Source organism: Anolis sagrei, chromosome 3 (assembly GCF_037176765.1).
Source record: "Anolis sagrei isolate rAnoSag1 chromosome 3, rAnoSag1.mat, whole genome shotgun sequence".
Taxonomy (NCBI): domain Eukaryota; kingdom Metazoa; phylum Chordata; class Lepidosauria; order Squamata; family Dactyloidae; genus Anolis; species Anolis sagrei.
The window spans coordinates 78250613-78267735 of NC_090023.1; the positions used below are offsets into that span (position 1 = coordinate 78250613).

The window sequence follows — 17123 nt, forward strand, 5'->3', positions numbered from 1 at the left end:
TTTTTTGCATACACTGTCCATCTACCATCTTTAATTAACAATTTGTCAGTCAAGAGTGGCGTGGCATACATATTTAGTTCATAGATACCTTGAGCTTGAACTTGGAACTTTGATTTCTACCACATCTCTTACCACTGTGCTCTACCAGGCCTTAATCATGGATTATCCTTCTGATTAAATAAGTCAATATATTGTACTTTTGTATTTGCAATTTGAGCATCTAGGAATCCACTATGGTTCAACTCCACAGTACTACGGAATTTGTGGGATTGTGTCGTTATGAATCTGAGCATAATTGAAATTCACATAGTGCAGTTATCTTCATACGGTAGTGAACAGGAACGAGCCATGTCTTGGTTCTGGTAACACATTATAGATATCTTATCACTGCTGCAGTGAATTATTTTAAAGAGTTAACACAAAGGAATGAAGCCCAGTTGCAATTTCATAACATAGCATGCTCAAATTCAATTGAATTTAGTATTTAAGTGGTCACAAATGTACCACTTGTTGGTCACAAACACCTGATACAAAGCACGATAATCACAATGAGAACAAAGTATGAAAGGGACCAATTTGTACCAATTTTTATTCATTAAGGTACAATATTTTGCTTTCTGCAACAGCATTCATATTGCATGCACTAGATAATCACTAGATAATCTAGTTTAGATTAAGTTGTGTGTGAGCGAGGCATTCAAATAAACTTCCTCACCTTTTAGCCACAAGAGTTTAAAAAGATGAAATGTTTACTGTTCATTTTGGGAATGAATATGAAGACAGCCTGTTTCTTCTGGTCAAAAAGGGTGACAATAGTCTAATGTTGTTTACAAATAATTGAATTCATCAACAGTGAAAACTAAACACCACGGAAAAGCACATTTGATTCTAAGAACTGTCTGCAGAAGCAAACAGAGGACGTTGCTTGCTTCCTTCTTGCCTCTGTATAACCACATTGCTGAATAGGAAGGGCCATGTTATGGGAGGAGAAAAGCACAAAAGTATGGACAGAGTATGTATGCTGTGTTCAAGAAAGCTGCATTTGTCTAACCCTTAGAGCAGAGCCTTCCAAACTGTGTGTTGGGACATACTAGTTTGTCACTTGTAGTCTCTTGGTGTGTCGAGTGAAAATGCCCGCAGAAACAAAGGCTGGTGGTGTTCCAGTATAAGTAGTTATCACTTTTATAATTTGCACAATTTGTTGATTGAATTGCAGCAATTGCTGCTCAAATGGATATGTTTCTAATTAAGAAAATAAAAATCTTTTGACAATGATGTGATGAACCATATAGAAGAAACTACACGAGAATCAAATGTAGGACATAAGAAGTGTAAGGGGGGGGGGGGGAATCCATACCTTATTTATACAGCAAAGATTGTGTGTGTGTGTATGTGTGTGTGTATATATATATATATATATATATAGAGAGAGAGAGAGAGAGAGAGAGAGAGAGAGAGAGAGAGAGAATGAAACTCTTATGAGGGGTTGGTTTAACCTCCAGTTTGCCAGTAAAACTGAATTACCATGTCGCAAAAGGATTCATGTTTAAATGTGTGTCACCAACATGAAAGGCTTGGAAAGCTCTGCTGTTTCCTCCAGTGTTCCATGTGCCCAAGAAATCTTTTTGTGATCCCAGAAATATAAGTATATAAAATAGGTATCAAAACCAAACATTTACTAAAAATAAACCCGCATTTTCAAAGCTTGCTAAACAAGCTGGTTTTCCTTTTTGTGGAGCACAGCTAAATCATTTTTTGCAGGATCCACTGTAAACATTGCATGTTATCACTAACATATTTGTGTAAATGAGTGGCAGTCAGAAACCTTTTTACTAACCCCAACATTTGAATTAAGGAAACCCTTATGGGTTGGGGCCCACAGATCACTTGATTCAGGATGGTCTCTAGACCTCAACTACTCCATTGCATGTGAGGTCACATCAAGTTTTAGCCAAAAGATGTGATTCATGATGGCCCTTCATGCACAAGGCACCACTTACTGGGGCATTACAAAGTCATGCACATGCATCCCCACACCACCAGTACTTTCCAAAATCTGCCAGAATCTCCACTCAGGAGGAAGACGTGTTTAAATATAAGAACTGAGTTTTCTGTTTCTGTAAAGTGTTTTTCTTCCAGCAAAGACTTTTCTCAATAACACAATCTTTTAAAGTAAGGAAAACAAAGTCAGACATTTTGTCATTTAACAGTTACTAGTGTTGCCAGCAAGTTCACAAAATAATAGAAGATGGAAAATGAAGTTTTCTTCAACAAACTGCAGGAGATGGGCTCGTGGCAAGAACATAGTAGGTATTTTTATTTGAGCTCCACTACAATATAAGGGAGCTATGCAGGCGACTGTCCTCTGTATTGTGCCAGCCAGGATACTCAGAAAAAAGTAGAAACTAACAGAAGTTAATACGATTCAGAAAAAAACATGGAAACAAACACAAATATTTTGCAGCAAGTTCTTAAAGTGCAATTCCATTTTGAACCCACCTCCAGGGTGGCGGAAGCAAGACATTTATGTCTACTACATGAATGTGTGCCCAAAAAGCAAGGCTTACTCAACTCCTGCCTCTTTATACCAATACAGAAGTTTCAAATACATGTTCATCCTTCTTCATAATTTACTGATTACATAAACAAATTATACACATAAATGACTTCCAAATCTTTTGACTAATTACACCCTAATTTTGCTTGGGAACCCAATCAAACCAGTACATGTGTTTCTCAAGCTACTTCAAAACTCATGGTTCCTCTTTAAAAGACGTTACTTAATTTAAAAATCATGAGGTTTAAAATTTCATTTCGGATTCTTTTTATTTCTCTTTTGGTTTTTTGAGTCTTGAGAGGACACTGCAGACATGCTTTCAATTTCTTTTTCCACAATCACTAAAAACTAGAATCTATGTTCAAACGGAAAACGGAAGCTCCCATGACTTTTGGCATTCAAAAACTCCCCCAAAGTGATACATTTAAAAATTCCCAGCAAGTTGGCAGCCGTGCACGGCTACTTAACTATGTTGGCTTAGCAGCGCTAACATACACAAAAAAAAAAGAGAACTCTAAAGTCACCCACTAAGACAATGGTAAGGATTCATTTGCACATAGAACTATTAGGGTGAGGGAAAGTATTCACATGAACACATTCTGATTACAAACGCACTAAAAAAATATTTCCTACAGGTGTACAATTTTTTAAATATTCAACATTAGATAATTAGGAAAAAGGTAAGATTATTTTGCTGCTGGATGGATCACTTTTATGGAAGACAGAGATTTCCCATTAACTGTTAACAAACAAAAATTAGGTTTCAATAATTAGTGGAAAAGTAAAATTAAACATTTAGGCACTTTGAGGACTTGTTTTTAATGTGTGCCATTAATATTGAGGTATTACATTACAGTTTTGCAGCATTGCTGCTAGAGCTCTGACAAAAGCATGCATTACTTATTCTTTTGAACATTTTCACTTAAAATGAGGAAGAATTTGATGTTTTTGAAGGAGGAAAGGCAATTCCTTTCCCAGGTTTCTGCTACACATTTATTATGAGGTCATCATTTTAGAAAAGTCTCTTTTTAAGGGGAAAGGTTTGCCACAATGTTCCCAAACTGATCCTCCAGAAACGTCTTCCCGCCACAGATGGGAAAAACAAATTATGAAAGTAAGTTTTTTTCAAAATAATAATAAAAAAATCCACAATCACATCATGCTTCATCATTTTTCCAAGGTGGAAGTAACAAGTTCTATGTTTCCATATGCAAAGATAGTCTTCAAAATGTCATGTTTAACAATAATGACTGGTCCAAGGGAATATGAACTGTTGCAGCTCAAATACAAAAACAGGCTAATATTCTGATTGAAGTCAGTACTAAACATACCCAACTAAACTGGGAACGTTTCACTGAGATGTTGCCAGCCAATCAAATTAAATGCTATTAAAAACATAACAGTTAACATGACTATTAGAGAATAGTATTCCTGGAAGAATAAAATGATCATTGCTACATAGAGTATTTAAAAAGGGTTTAAGACTATCTCATTATACTAAATGCAACAGAACACACGTGTGATTTTTCTGTCCATTTCAACTATAAATCCTAGTTTTGATAAGCAGCGTTGTTTGTTTCAACTCAGTTGTAAAAAATACCATCAAGCTTGTGCTCATTAAATATATATGTATATATAAAACATACAAAAAGTACAAGATAGTCACATTAAGAAACTATTACAGATTTCCTTTTTTATTCTTTGTCAAGGGTCAAATTTCTGTCCACCAAATCTCAATGCGACTTTTTAAGTTTCAGAATTCAGGAGAGTGCACAGAATCCAACTAGCTGTGCAGCCTTTTTCTTTTTTAAAAAAAAAAAAAAACCACACACACACCACAGGACAAAAATGGTCTTCTTAAATCAAATTCTATTTGTGAATTCAGCAAAATAATTTCTATAAAATAAAACAGCAAATATTTAAATAGTATAGGGCGGGCTGTATCTGTTTTGCAGGGGTATTTGGTTTTTTTTGACAAGTTCCAAAATAATTACACACATTCAAGTTACCAATTTTAATTTAAATACAGTATTTACTGATGCGTTCCTTGAAGTCTTTAAACAAATGTTTACTCTTGGAATAGATACCTCAGGTTTGTATTTGACTAACCAGTAGTTTGTTTTCTCAATAATCAAATCCTGCTTCTAAGGTGAACGATTTCTCCTGTAATGGATAAAGAGCTAAGACAATTCTCGCTTTCAAGTAGAATTGTGAATGAGCAGAAAACCAGCAAGTCGAACTCGGTGCAGTGGCACTCACAAGTATTGTGTGATTTTGTTGACTTCCACTTCACTGCAATGCAGTAGAAAGTGTCCTCGAATAAGCTCTACCAAAGAAACAAACAAGCACACCAAATACAGTCTATTATGCTCCAGGCATCCTGGCATAGCAAAAATTTGCATATTTGTTTTAAATCTTTTAATTTCCTATTACTGAAAACTAAGTGTTCTTTTATCCCACCCAGAGACAGAACTGTCAAACATTAGATGTGAGGAACATTAGATGTGCAACTGAAACCACCTGTTTGTCACATTGCCCGACCCTCCCCGCTCCCTGTTTTATAATCTAGATCTCAGAAGAAAAGGCTCCGAACAACACAGTCGTCCCAGTAATACGCCTGTTAATTTCTTTCCTCACGGGCTACACTAACCGGGTGTGAAGCCATGCTAAATGTTACAGCTTAACTATAGCTTCAAAGTGATTAACCTAATACCAGAATGAAAAAAGGCAATGAAAAAAGACCTAGAAACAATGTTACATCACCAATTTTCCACATCAACCAAATAATTAAAAGGTTACCAGTCATTACGTTGCTCATAGTAAAATCGACTCCAGTGGCAAAGAATTACATGAAACTATTTTTTCTCTCTCTGGTTGACATGGACAGGCTTTTTTTTTCCGTGGGGAAGGAGTTGATCCAACTGCCGTTATGAGGCAGGCAACACTGGTTGTAGAGCGCAGCAGATATATCAAGAAATTAATTGTTGTAGATTTGTGAGTCTCATCAAGACAAAAATGTTTCTTGCTTAAGAATTAACAGTCAAACATTAATATACTATATACACCTTTGCCATTTACACATTAGCATCAGGCCATTTATTACAAAACACTATACACTTTCCACTGCAGGCAGGTTATATATTGACAGCAATTTTTTTCTGCAGATAAGACAGTGAATAGACTCTTCACTCCATGTTGATTAGGAATAGTTTTTTTTCTAAATATTAGCCAGACACAGAGAAAAGTTGGACTGTAAGGCCTGGGTGCACAGTCTTGATGGAGCAAGTTAACTATGTGCATTTCCACTATTCTTTCGTCTGAGGGGGTGAAACCTCTTCGCTGCCTTCAAAATTTTCTTGTGCTCGTTGGCCGGGTCGCTGAGGGTTGTTCATATGATGTGCTGCTGGGCCTGTATAGGGCTGTCCGTGCACATGGTTATTCTGCAAGAGATCAAGGAGACCGTCAGAACAATTGCTCCCACCCCCTTTTCAAAAAAGGGCAACTCGGTGGATTGGTCAGCAAAACATTTTACATTTTAAGTAATTTGAGAGAAGTCTTCCCTGTTAAACTAGAAATCAAACAAATTTACACTTAAAGCAAAGTGTATTTACTGTCAACAATGTCCAGCCTCATGCGAGAATGCTAACCAGCTTATATAAAGACCTTTAATTAAGGCAAGTCTTCAAAAAACAAAGTGGTGGAGCGAAAGTACTTACAATTAGTACATAAAACAGGGCGTGGTAATTGTGAATGTTCTTCCACTCTTGTGTCAAACTTAACTGAATGGTTAATTTGTATCAACTCTGCTAAGCCCAAAAACATCAATTACATGGGCTAATGTATACTTGAATACCTTCATGTAATGTGAACCTACAACTAGAATGAAAATGTAACTACTGTGCATGTTAGGAAGTGAAAAAGCCAGCTCTTGTGAGAAAAGTGAAGACACCACATCAACAGAGAGAAGAGAGCTGGTGGACAAAATGTGATTGGATTTTGTGGGTACTGGGTTTGTGTCACTTACCAAGTGCTCTGCTGAGAACATCAGTAAAGAAAGCAAGATGAAGGCCAATGAGCAGGGAAGGAAATTAACAGATTAAGGACAGACAATTAATGATTCAGGAAAGAGACGGGAACAAATAATGTAGTTATCCATGACTCCCAAACATGGCTAAGGGCAAATTTGCTATCATTTAAATTTTCCAGAGCTAGTGATCTATTTATAAAGACACGTATATTTAAGGGAAGCTTAACCTGGAACTCAGATCAATTATTCTGTATCTCGTATTTGGTATTTAAAAATGCAATAGCGGAATTGTTTATGAATTTGATTACATCAGCAAAGGGAAAACTAGGTTTAATAAATGAATAAAAGCAGAGCAGAATCTGACTTCAATGTAGTTCAAAATTTTGATTAGCAATCATTCTTAAAAAAACTTGTGTGAAGATTTGGGAATTTTGCAACACATAGGTTTGACTTCTAAAATGGCTCACTACTGCAGGAATAGAAGAACATGTTATATTGAGGAATTCTGGAGGAACTTGGGAGTAGATTCATACTTTGGCCAAGATGTAAGCTACAAATACAGTAGCTTGCATATACGCATTAAACAGTTCCTTCTAAGACAAGAACCTACTACTACAGATGGCAGATTGTCACCAGCGTCATGGAACTGTATGTTTGTGTGGCACTCATCCTTGTGTCTAAAGAACCAAAGTTCACAGTGTAAGTATTGGAGCCCCTGATGGTGTCATGGGTTAAACTCTTGTGCTGGCAGGACTGCTGAATGACAGGTCAGCGGTTCGAATCTGGGGAGAGCAGGTTGAGCTGTCAGCTCCAGCTCCCCATGCAGGGACATGAGAGAAGGCTCCCACAAGGATGGTAAAACATCAAATATCCGGATGTCCCCTGGGCAACATCCTTGCAGACGGACAATTCTCTCACACCAGAAGCGACTTGCAGTTTCCCAAGTCGCTCCTGACAGAAAAAAGTGTAAGTATTTAAAATCAAGCTAAAGCAAAATGTATAGGACGCTAAAATGAACTGATAATGCTTCTGTCCGAGATGCCTCCCTGCTCACCTGTTGATACTGGGATCCAGGTGAATGGGGATACAATGGAGCATCTTCAGGTGGAGAGGACTCATGCTCATCGGGTGCATCTGGATCATCTGGCTCCTAAAAAGAAAAATGACAATTAAACAACTATAAAATACAGCTCACATTAACCTTATACTTGCATTATTTTTATTGTTAATCAACACTTCAAATTTAATCAGAGTCATATTAAGAAGACTATGACAGAATCCTGGTAGTGGGTGTAGGGAGGGAAAATATCTCAACCTTCTTCTTCCCTCAAAGGTATTTTTGGGTTCAAGTACGAATATAAAAGAAGCCATGTTTCACGAGACCAAAGATTTGTTGAATCCAACATTCTGTTCACATAATGTCCAACCAAATACCCTGGGGAAATGCACATCGGATAGGAGCACAAGAGTATAATGTCCCCAATGTAAAGGTTGCTTCTTTTTTACCACATTCCACCTGATGATTAATAGCTCTAAACTAGAATATGGTTAACACTATAGAGGGGAACAGTTCCAAGGTTGCAGGTCCTTTTTGTTCTCATTTAACAAGTGAATTGATAGTGATTTCAGGAATCCTGCTTTCTTCCAATATCAGACTTTTCCAGTCTTTAATCTCTTTTTTGTCTGATAAGGTTGCTGATGTGCAGTCCTTAGTGAGAGGGTGTTTTGGAATAAATATTTCCCTAAATATCCAGGAAGTTTCTATGTGAGCAGTAACTTGTATACTGTGTGTGCGTAGCTTTACCACACTACTCTACTAGATGCCAAATTAATTAAGAAAAACATTTGTTGTAACTTATATGCCGCCACTCCCCTGGGGCTCGGAGCGGCTTACAAGAATAGCTAAAATCTAACAAAGTTTAAAAGCAATTTAAAACAATTTAAAAACAACAGTATCAAACATTAAAAGCCTGTCGGAACAGGTATGTCTTACATGCCCTGCGGAAAGCTGGTAAGTCCCGCAGGGCACGAACTTCAGGTGGCAGAGCATTCCAGACTGATGGCGCCACTGCTATGAAGGCTCTGCGTCTGGTTGCCGTTAGACGCAAGGTCTTGACACTGGGGACTTCCAATAGATCTTGGTCCTCAGAGCGGAGGGATCTCTGGGGTTGGTAGGGGGTGAGACGATCCCTTAGATACATTGGCCCCAGACCATGCAAGGCCTTAAAGGTGAGTACCATCACTTTGAAAGTGATCCGGTGCTCAATTGGTAACCAATGCAGCTGTAGTAAGATTGGTGTTATGTGGCATCTCATCGGAATTCCCGCAAGAAGCCGAGCAGCTGCGTTTTGTACCAACTTGAGCTTCCGAATCACCGACAGAGGGAGGCCAATGTAGAGGGCGTTACAGTAGTCCAGCCTTGAGATGACCGTGGCCTGGATCACCGTAGCTAGGTCATCCCTGGACAGGTAGGGGGCCAGCCGTCTAGCCTGCCGCAGGTGAAAGAAGGAGGTTTTGCTCACGGCGGAGACCTGGGCCTCCATTGTCAGCAGAGGGTCCAAAAGGACTCCCAGACTCTTTACCAATGATGACGGGCGTAACGCCTCGCCATCCAGGGTGGGCAGATGGATGTCCCCACTGCCCGGTCCACCCAGCCATAGGATCTCCGTCTTTGCTGGATTCACCCTCAACCTGCTGGCACGCATTTGCTAGTAAAGGGGGGGGGGGGGGAGGGAAGGAAAAGGAGAAATTTGGGGAAGATAGATTAATTATTGGTTAGTTGCATCTTTACAAATGCCTAGTATGTTGTGAGGAGAAAACAAAGAGGGTGAAGGTTGTTGAGGAATAAGGAGTTTTTACAATATGATTATTGCGTTGCTGTGAGTTTCCCAAGCTGTATGGCCATGTTCCAGAAGCATTCTCTCTTGACATTTCACCCACATATATGGCAGGCATCCTCAGAGATTGTGAGGTCCTCACTTCTGAGGATGCCTGCCATAGATGTGGGAGAAACGTTAAAGAGAGAATGCTTCTGGATCATGGCCATACAGCCCAGTGATTTCTGCCATGAAAGCCTTCAACAACAATATGATCATCGTTACAACAAGTCTCCATCTCTATTTCTTTAACACATATTACATAATATATTGAGGATTCTAACAATTTTAATTTTAAGTCCATTGGTTATATCTTCTTATATCTTCTCACATTGTCTCCTGCTCTTCATATATCCTTTTCCAGTTCTTCCTTAATGGAAATTAAACTGAATTTTTCATGGCAGATTATTTCACAATATTTTTAAAATATATATATTTATTATTAATATCTACAAAAAAAGTTCTACAACTTCCATTCAGAAGGTTAATTGAGACTTCAGTCTTTAGGTTAATACTCTCCTCTAAACAAAAACTTTGCAAACAAAACCTAGATACAACTTTATGAAAACTCCCATGAAAAGTCCCTATATACCAGTATTGTTTTAAGCACTACTGTAAGAGATAATCAAAGGGACTTGTATTCTGTCCAACTTCAGGCATCCTTTTTCCATACACAGATAGAATCGGAACTCTTAATAAATATTTGTCTTATGAAGTATCTGCATTTCCTTCCTCTTTCAGAAAGCAAACTTACGCTAATATCTTTTAAATGACCAGCCTCAGTCGCTTTTGGGCTGAGAAGGGCGGGGCAGAAGTGCGGTAAATAAATAAATAAATAAATAAATAAACAAATTCACAATGGATGACTGGACAGTGATGAGGTCTATCAGTGATAGAGGCCATCCTTCCTCTAATACTGAGCAAGTCTAACGTTTTCAATAGAAGTAATATACCAGGCTAAAAGACAGTAAAAAACAATGTAGAATAAAACACTGAGAGTAAAACAATGATAAAGCAAGAACCTTTGATTATGATTACAGGTCCAATGACTTTATTTATAAACTAATGAAAGACCTTCTATACCAGGCATGGACCAACTTCGGCCCTCCAGGTGTTTTGGACTTCAACTCTCACAATTAATAACAGCTGGTAGGCTGTTAGAAATTGTGGGAGTTGAAGTCCAAAACACCTGGAGGGCCGAAGTTGGCTCATGCCTGTTCTATACTGACCTTTTCCAAACATGTGCTTCCACATATTTTGGATTATAGCAGCTATCAGTCCCTACCCATGTGGCTAATGCCCAGAGATGACAGGACTATTGTTCAAAACATTTTTTTCCCTTTTTCAGTAAATTGAATCTAATATATTTCATCCTAGTTACAGTTAACGTAAAGAACAAACTGAAAAAATATCATCTACAACTTTTCCTTCTTTGTCTTTTAACAATGCCAGTGTCCCTTAACTATAATGGCAATGTTAAGGTGGATTGCATTTTGAAAAGTAAAAAACAAATTTGTTAAGTTAACCTGACAAAAATATCATAAACTTGAAATTTTAACAACTGCACATTAGTCTGTAGTACAATTAACATTTTTTTCTATCAAACTGGTATATAATTCTCAGTCTAAGGCATTTTATTACAGTAATTATTTGTCATGTAATGGATGTCAAATTGCTAGAGGGTGTACATTTACTACTTACTTCCTCTGGACACAGCTCACAAGCCTTTGCAAGGGTCATTCTTGCACTGTGTGATCTCTCCAGAAAGTAACCATTTGATGTTTCATTACTCTGGACAGGTGGAGACCAGTTGTTATAAGTATATTGTGGGTTGCCAGTGTATGGCCGACGCTCCAGCTCATCTCCAAGCCACTCTACTGCCCAAGTCCATTTTCTTTTCAAATCTCCATTGCTCTGAAAGGATAAAAATAAATTATTCAATATTCATAAACACTTTTGTAAAACACAGCTTTTTAATAAGAAGTACCATTTCTAGTACATTATTCTTATTCATCTTATTTTATACACAAATCTCTCATCAACCCTCTTCATCTTTTTAATAGCAAGGTTTTGCTTTGTTTTGAAATGTGAGAAAATAAAATGTTCTTAATGGAATTAAAACAGGATACAGCTGATAACACTTTATTGAAACCAAGTGAGTTTTACCTGCAAGATCTGGTAGGCTACTGGACAGTTGCTGAAGAGAGCCACCATACATTTTATACATTGGTAAGCCCGTTTTTGATAATGGTTCTTGGAGCGCTGAATTGTATCAAATAGCCCATCCCTGTCATCTGGAATTCCTTTAAGTGCATTGTGAATCCTGAAAAGAATCATAGAGTTGGAAGAGACCACATGGACCATGCAGGGAAAGCACCATCAAAGCTCCCCCAACAGATGGCCATCCAGCCTCTGTTTAAAACACTCCATGGAAGGAGTTTCCATCACACTCCGAGGCAGTGTGTGACACTACTGAAGAGCTCTCACAGTCAGGAAGTTCTTCCTAATCTTCAGGTGGCATCTCCTTTCCTTTAACCTGAACCCAGTGCTCCGAGCCCTTGTTTCCAGGGCAGCAGAAAACAAGCCTGCTCGCTCTTCCTTATTAAATCCTTTCAAATATTTTAACAACTATCATATCTCATCTCAACCAACACACCAAAACCTCAGAATTTCTCAAAGCCTGGAGATTTGTACACACACATCACTGCCACAAATAGTGTCATTAAATACATTTAGTGAAACTTAATACTGAATCAAAGGTGTCCTTCTACAAATAAATTATATTTCCATTTTTTTCAATTTCTAATGTAATTCCACCACTCTCTCACTGTTTCACAACACTTGTCATTTTTCCAAAAGCCTATAAAGACTGTGGTAGGAATTGAAACTAAATAGAAAATATCACAGACAATTAAACAAGAGATAATAATTCAGAAATTGTCTCAACATAGAAAGACCATCTTATTTATGTATGTGAAATTGGAAATTAGTGCAGGAGTCAAAATGGCATATAGAATTGTTTATGAGATATTGCTTTCAGTTATTAATCACAGGATGATATGCGTTCAATGTGCGAATTCAATCTGCACTTCTCACTTGTGCTTATAATAGTTAGTTTTCAGTAAATTGCTGGAAACTGCTATTTCCTGCCAAAATATATGTATAGAAACAAAAAATCAACCCAAGAATCCAAAATGCTAACCTGTGAGTTTGCCAAGAGTCTTCAATTAGCAAAATTTGCAAAAGCAGATCCAAGTAAGGTCGAAGTTCGTACGTGTATGAATATGCAACCTTAAAAAAACAAAACTAGGGAATATTAATATATACATTCCTGTAATTTAGAAGTATAGTACAATACAACATACATTATTAAAATTGAAACTCCATATACCACCCCGTGGCTCAGTCTTAGCACCTTTATGCCTTAAAAGCCTGGCTGAATAAAAAGGCTTTAGGTACTAGGACAATAGAAAGGGAGCCATTCATAAAATCATAGAGTTGAAAGAGACCCCATGGGCTATCCAGTCCAACCCCCTGCCAAGAAGCAGGAATATTGCATTCAAAGGAATATTGCATTCTGACCTCTTTGGCCAGGGACAGCCACAAAGACAGCTCCTTTTACATCTCCACTGAGCGTGCTTTCAGTGGTAGTGGGACTGAGAGAAGGGTTTCATACAGGGAGATATAATCTGCCAAAGAGCCCAGACCTGAGCCATACAGAGCTGTCTTGTTCATAATCAGCACTTGGGATTGTGCTGGAAACACACTGCAACAGGAGAATTGTCTGCTCTAAAGTCAGCACCAGTTAATAACCTGCCTTTGGTCTTTGGACCATGAGGAAATTTCCAAACATTTCTCAAAGGCAAAGCCAAGGAGAATGCAGTACAGTAATCCAAAGTTTTAAATGTGCAAAGGCACTTTTAGCCACTTTAAAAACCTGGGCCTTTAAGTTCAATACTGAGTTTAAAAGTATAGCCAAAAGTATAGTGTGTTTGTGTCTTTACAGGCTAAATCCCTATTTCCTGATTTGCTTTGTGACTGACTGGGAGCATCCTTGACTTGTGTGGACAAAGCTGTTTGCTCTCATCCAGTCTATTAACTAATGACAGACACTGGTTTAGGACTAGGCTTTAGGTGGAAAGGATTAAGAGCACTGGGTGTCATCTGCACAACACCCCAAATCTCCCAATGACTTCTTCCAGTGGTTGAAACATATATGTGAAATAGCATAATGCAGGGCACCAAAATATATATTTATATACAAATGATTTAAATAAAATGCACCTTTTCCTTTACCTGCCATAGTAGTTCACTGAGGACTGTAGACGAAAACTGAGGATTTTCCCAACAGCAGAAGCGAAGCAGTTTGATGGTTTCTTCAGAGTTACTGCAGTCCTCAATTATTTTTTTCACGTAACTAGTCCGCACAAACAAAATGTCTGCCACATTCTGCTGAAGTGCCATTATTGGCTGTGATAAATTAGGATCACCATATGGGTTGCTAAGTGGAGGGTTACCTAGATGGAAAACATGTATTACTTTATTTTTGTTTTGTACTAGACTGTACTGTCACAAGAAATTCAATGTGCAAATTTGATAAATGTGAATTTAAAATGATGTGTGTGAATGAATGGAAGAATGGAAAGATGTGTGATTGGAGTTAATAGTTTTGGAAACACCAGTATAATATTAAGGCCTGCAGTGACTAACTACCTACTTGCTGGACCTGCTAATGAGATCTGAAGAGTAAACTGTGATAAGAACTGGGACAGTGATAAAGGAAATGTTTGCAACCTTCCTTACGTTAAGAAGGAAGTCAACATAAGATCAACACCAATCAAGAAGATCAACATCTGGCCAGGAAACTGAGATGGAGCCAGGATGGAAGACGTCTATCATTAATTTACAACTTTGGGACGACATCAACAGAATTTTCCTATAAAAGACTCAGTCTAATAATGCTCAAATGGTGGCAGACCGAGGAGTCTGATCCACCCGCCATGCTCTGCTCCATGGGAAGGAGAGAGATGGTGTATTTGGAGAGTGTCAGATATGCTATGGGAAAGCATGATTCTGGACACTTTGAGGCTTCTTTCTCAAGGGAAGAGGAAGAGGTGCGCTTTTGGAGTCTTGGATTTTGTGCAGGGAGTCAGGTTCTGCTGTATGGAAAACAGAGGTCTGGTCCTTGGCACTGTTCTTAGGGAAAGAAGTTTTGGCATTTCAGTGTTCTGAAGTTATGGCGTTATGGAAGTTTTGGAACTATGCGTTGGCAGGCTGCAGGAAAGCAGGGTCTGGCCTTACAGGTGCTTCTCCAAGGAGGGAGAAAATGATATGGTAATATTTGGATGCATGTGGATGAATGCATGTACATGTGTGTGAATGTTGAGTGAAAATGTAATTCCCCTATGTTTGTTTGTTAACCAATGTAATTGTAAATCCAATGTAGTTGCATAGAATCTGTATGTCTGTATGCCCAATGTCATTCTTTGTCTAAATGTTTTCTGTAATCTGATATATCTTCTCACACTGGAAATTGCAATAAAAAGAACCTATGCTTCAAAGTTATTGAAAAGTCATTCATAACATAATTGGTGTCAGAAGTGGGATATTCTTTTCCAATGTGGGAAAGTTATTCATAACATTATTTGGCGTTATTTGGCATTCTTTTCCAGTATGAGAGAATAAATTAACAGTTTTGCTATGGAAATGTAATGAAAATGAACAAAGAAGGAAACAATAATTTAGGAACAGCATGGTTTTAGATGTTGTGCATATGAAGAAAGGTTCTTACATTAATTGATCAAATGTTTTGAAGGTTTAAATGCAAAAGTTCAATTTATCTGAAATGGTTAATTCAATTGTAATGATTATTATATTGTTACTTGTAATTGTGAAAATGTATTTCTGTTTCAAGAAAATGAGATTTTGATTCAACTGAAATTTAGAAGTTACTTTACTATATGTTGCATATAGATTTAAAAATAAAATCTATATGCAAGAGGGGGAATATGTAATAAGAAATTCAATGTGCAAATTTGATAAATGTGAATTTAAAATGATGTGTGGGAATGAATGGAAGAATGGAAGGATGTATGGATGGAGCTAATAATTTTGGAATCACCAGTATAATATTAAGGCCTGCAATGACTAACTACCTGCTTGCTGGACTTGCTAATGAGAAACCCTGATAAGAACTGGGACAGGGATAAAGGAAATGTTTGCAACACTCCTTATGTTAAGAAGGAAGTCAACAGAAGATCAACACCAATCAAGAAGATCAACATCTGGCCAGGAAACTGGGATGGATCCAGGATGGAAGACGTCTATCATTAATTTACAACTTTGGGACTACATCAACAGAATTTTCCTATAAAAGACTCAGCCTAATAATGCTCAAATGGTGGCAGACCGAGGAGTCTGATCCACCCGCCATGCTCTGCTCCATGGGAAGGAGAGAGGTGGTGTATTTGGAGAGTGTCAGATATGCTATGGGAAAGCATGATTCTGGACACTTTGGGGCTTCTTTCTCAAGGGAAGAGGAAGAAGTGCGCTTTTGGAGTCTTAGATTTTGTGCAGGGAGTCAGGTTCTGCTGTATGGAAAACAGAGATCTGGTCCTTGGCACTGTTCTTAGGGAAAGAAGTGTTGGCATTTCGGCGTTTTGAAGTTATGGCGCTATGGAAGTTATGGAACTATGCGTTGGCAGGCTGCAGGAAATCAGGGTCTGGCCTTACCATACTCATATTAATGCTGTCATGTTATAGAACTATGTCAAGGAATATGTATATGGTACATTACTTGACATTTACATGATTTGCATTTGATGTGAACTTGTGTAGGTGCTCACTTAGAATTAAGACTGTCAGACACAGACATGTTTCCCTGATGTTGTCACAACTGAGATTGTATTACCATTAAAGCTATTTACACAAGACAAGGATGTGAAGAAGACTCTAAGGATCAACTATGCTGACAAGAGTTAGGAAAGTGTTTTCCCACTTGTTGATACTGTCATCACTCACATGAAACCTCCAGCACAGAAAATTATAATATTCCTTACTGTACACATATAGTACTTGGAAATAGAAGCACTTGCTAGCTATGTCTTTGCCAGTCAAACCATTGATTTGTCTTCCCTTAAAGCCTTTTAGTGTAACCAAAACAGTTTAGACAATAAGGAGTACCCCATGAATAGCATAGGAATCTAAGTAAGCCCTGACTTCCTCATGTTTATTACAGAAAAATATAAATAAGGAAAAAAGAAAAGTAACAAAATTGCACAGCAAAAAACCTAGTTTACTGCTAAGCAAAGTCTATCCTGACCACTTTAACAGTATCTCATACAGTGTGTCAGAATTAGTTTGATGGGACTCAGGTCCTCTCAAGATGTTTAGAAAGCACCAAAGCTAAACATATATCTTTTAAGCAATACAATCTATTTTTTCAGTTGGGTAAGTGTAGCACATTTAGTTTTGGAGACACTGGTATTCTACTATTTGTGAATCCAATCGCACAACTAGAAACTAAGCTGGATTTTTGCATTACACACAACTTCATTACACTCGAGAATGAATCCACTCTAAATCTGGTTGCTGCCTCCTGCAGAATTCTGGGGTTTGTATTTTAGGGATAAGCCTTTAACAGCCTCAATAAACTACAAACTCC

At 37.9% G+C, this 17123-nt stretch overlaps 1 protein-coding gene across 2 annotated transcripts in view; it reads right to left on the minus strand.

Annotated features, from left to right (window-relative positions):
* Nucleotides 1–2807: 2807 nt before the first annotated feature.
* USP9X (ubiquitin specific peptidase 9 X-linked) overlaps nt 2808–17123 on the minus strand; it is a 90195-nt gene continuing 75879 nt past the window's right edge. For both annotated transcript variants that reach the window (XM_060770192.2, XM_060770193.2), the window contains 6 exons: nt 13757–13977; nt 12663–12751; nt 11627–11783; nt 11162–11374; nt 7639–7734; nt 2808–5997 (listed from right to left, as the gene is read on the minus strand). In XM_060770192.2, the coding sequence (XP_060626175.2) occupies nt 5863–5997; nt 7639–7734; nt 11162–11374; nt 11627–11783; nt 12663–12751; nt 13757–13977 (911 nt within the window). In that variant the 3' untranslated portion in view covers nt 2808–5862. The remainder of the gene's footprint in view (nt 5998–7638; nt 7735–11161; nt 11375–11626; nt 11784–12662; nt 12752–13756; nt 13978–17123) is intronic.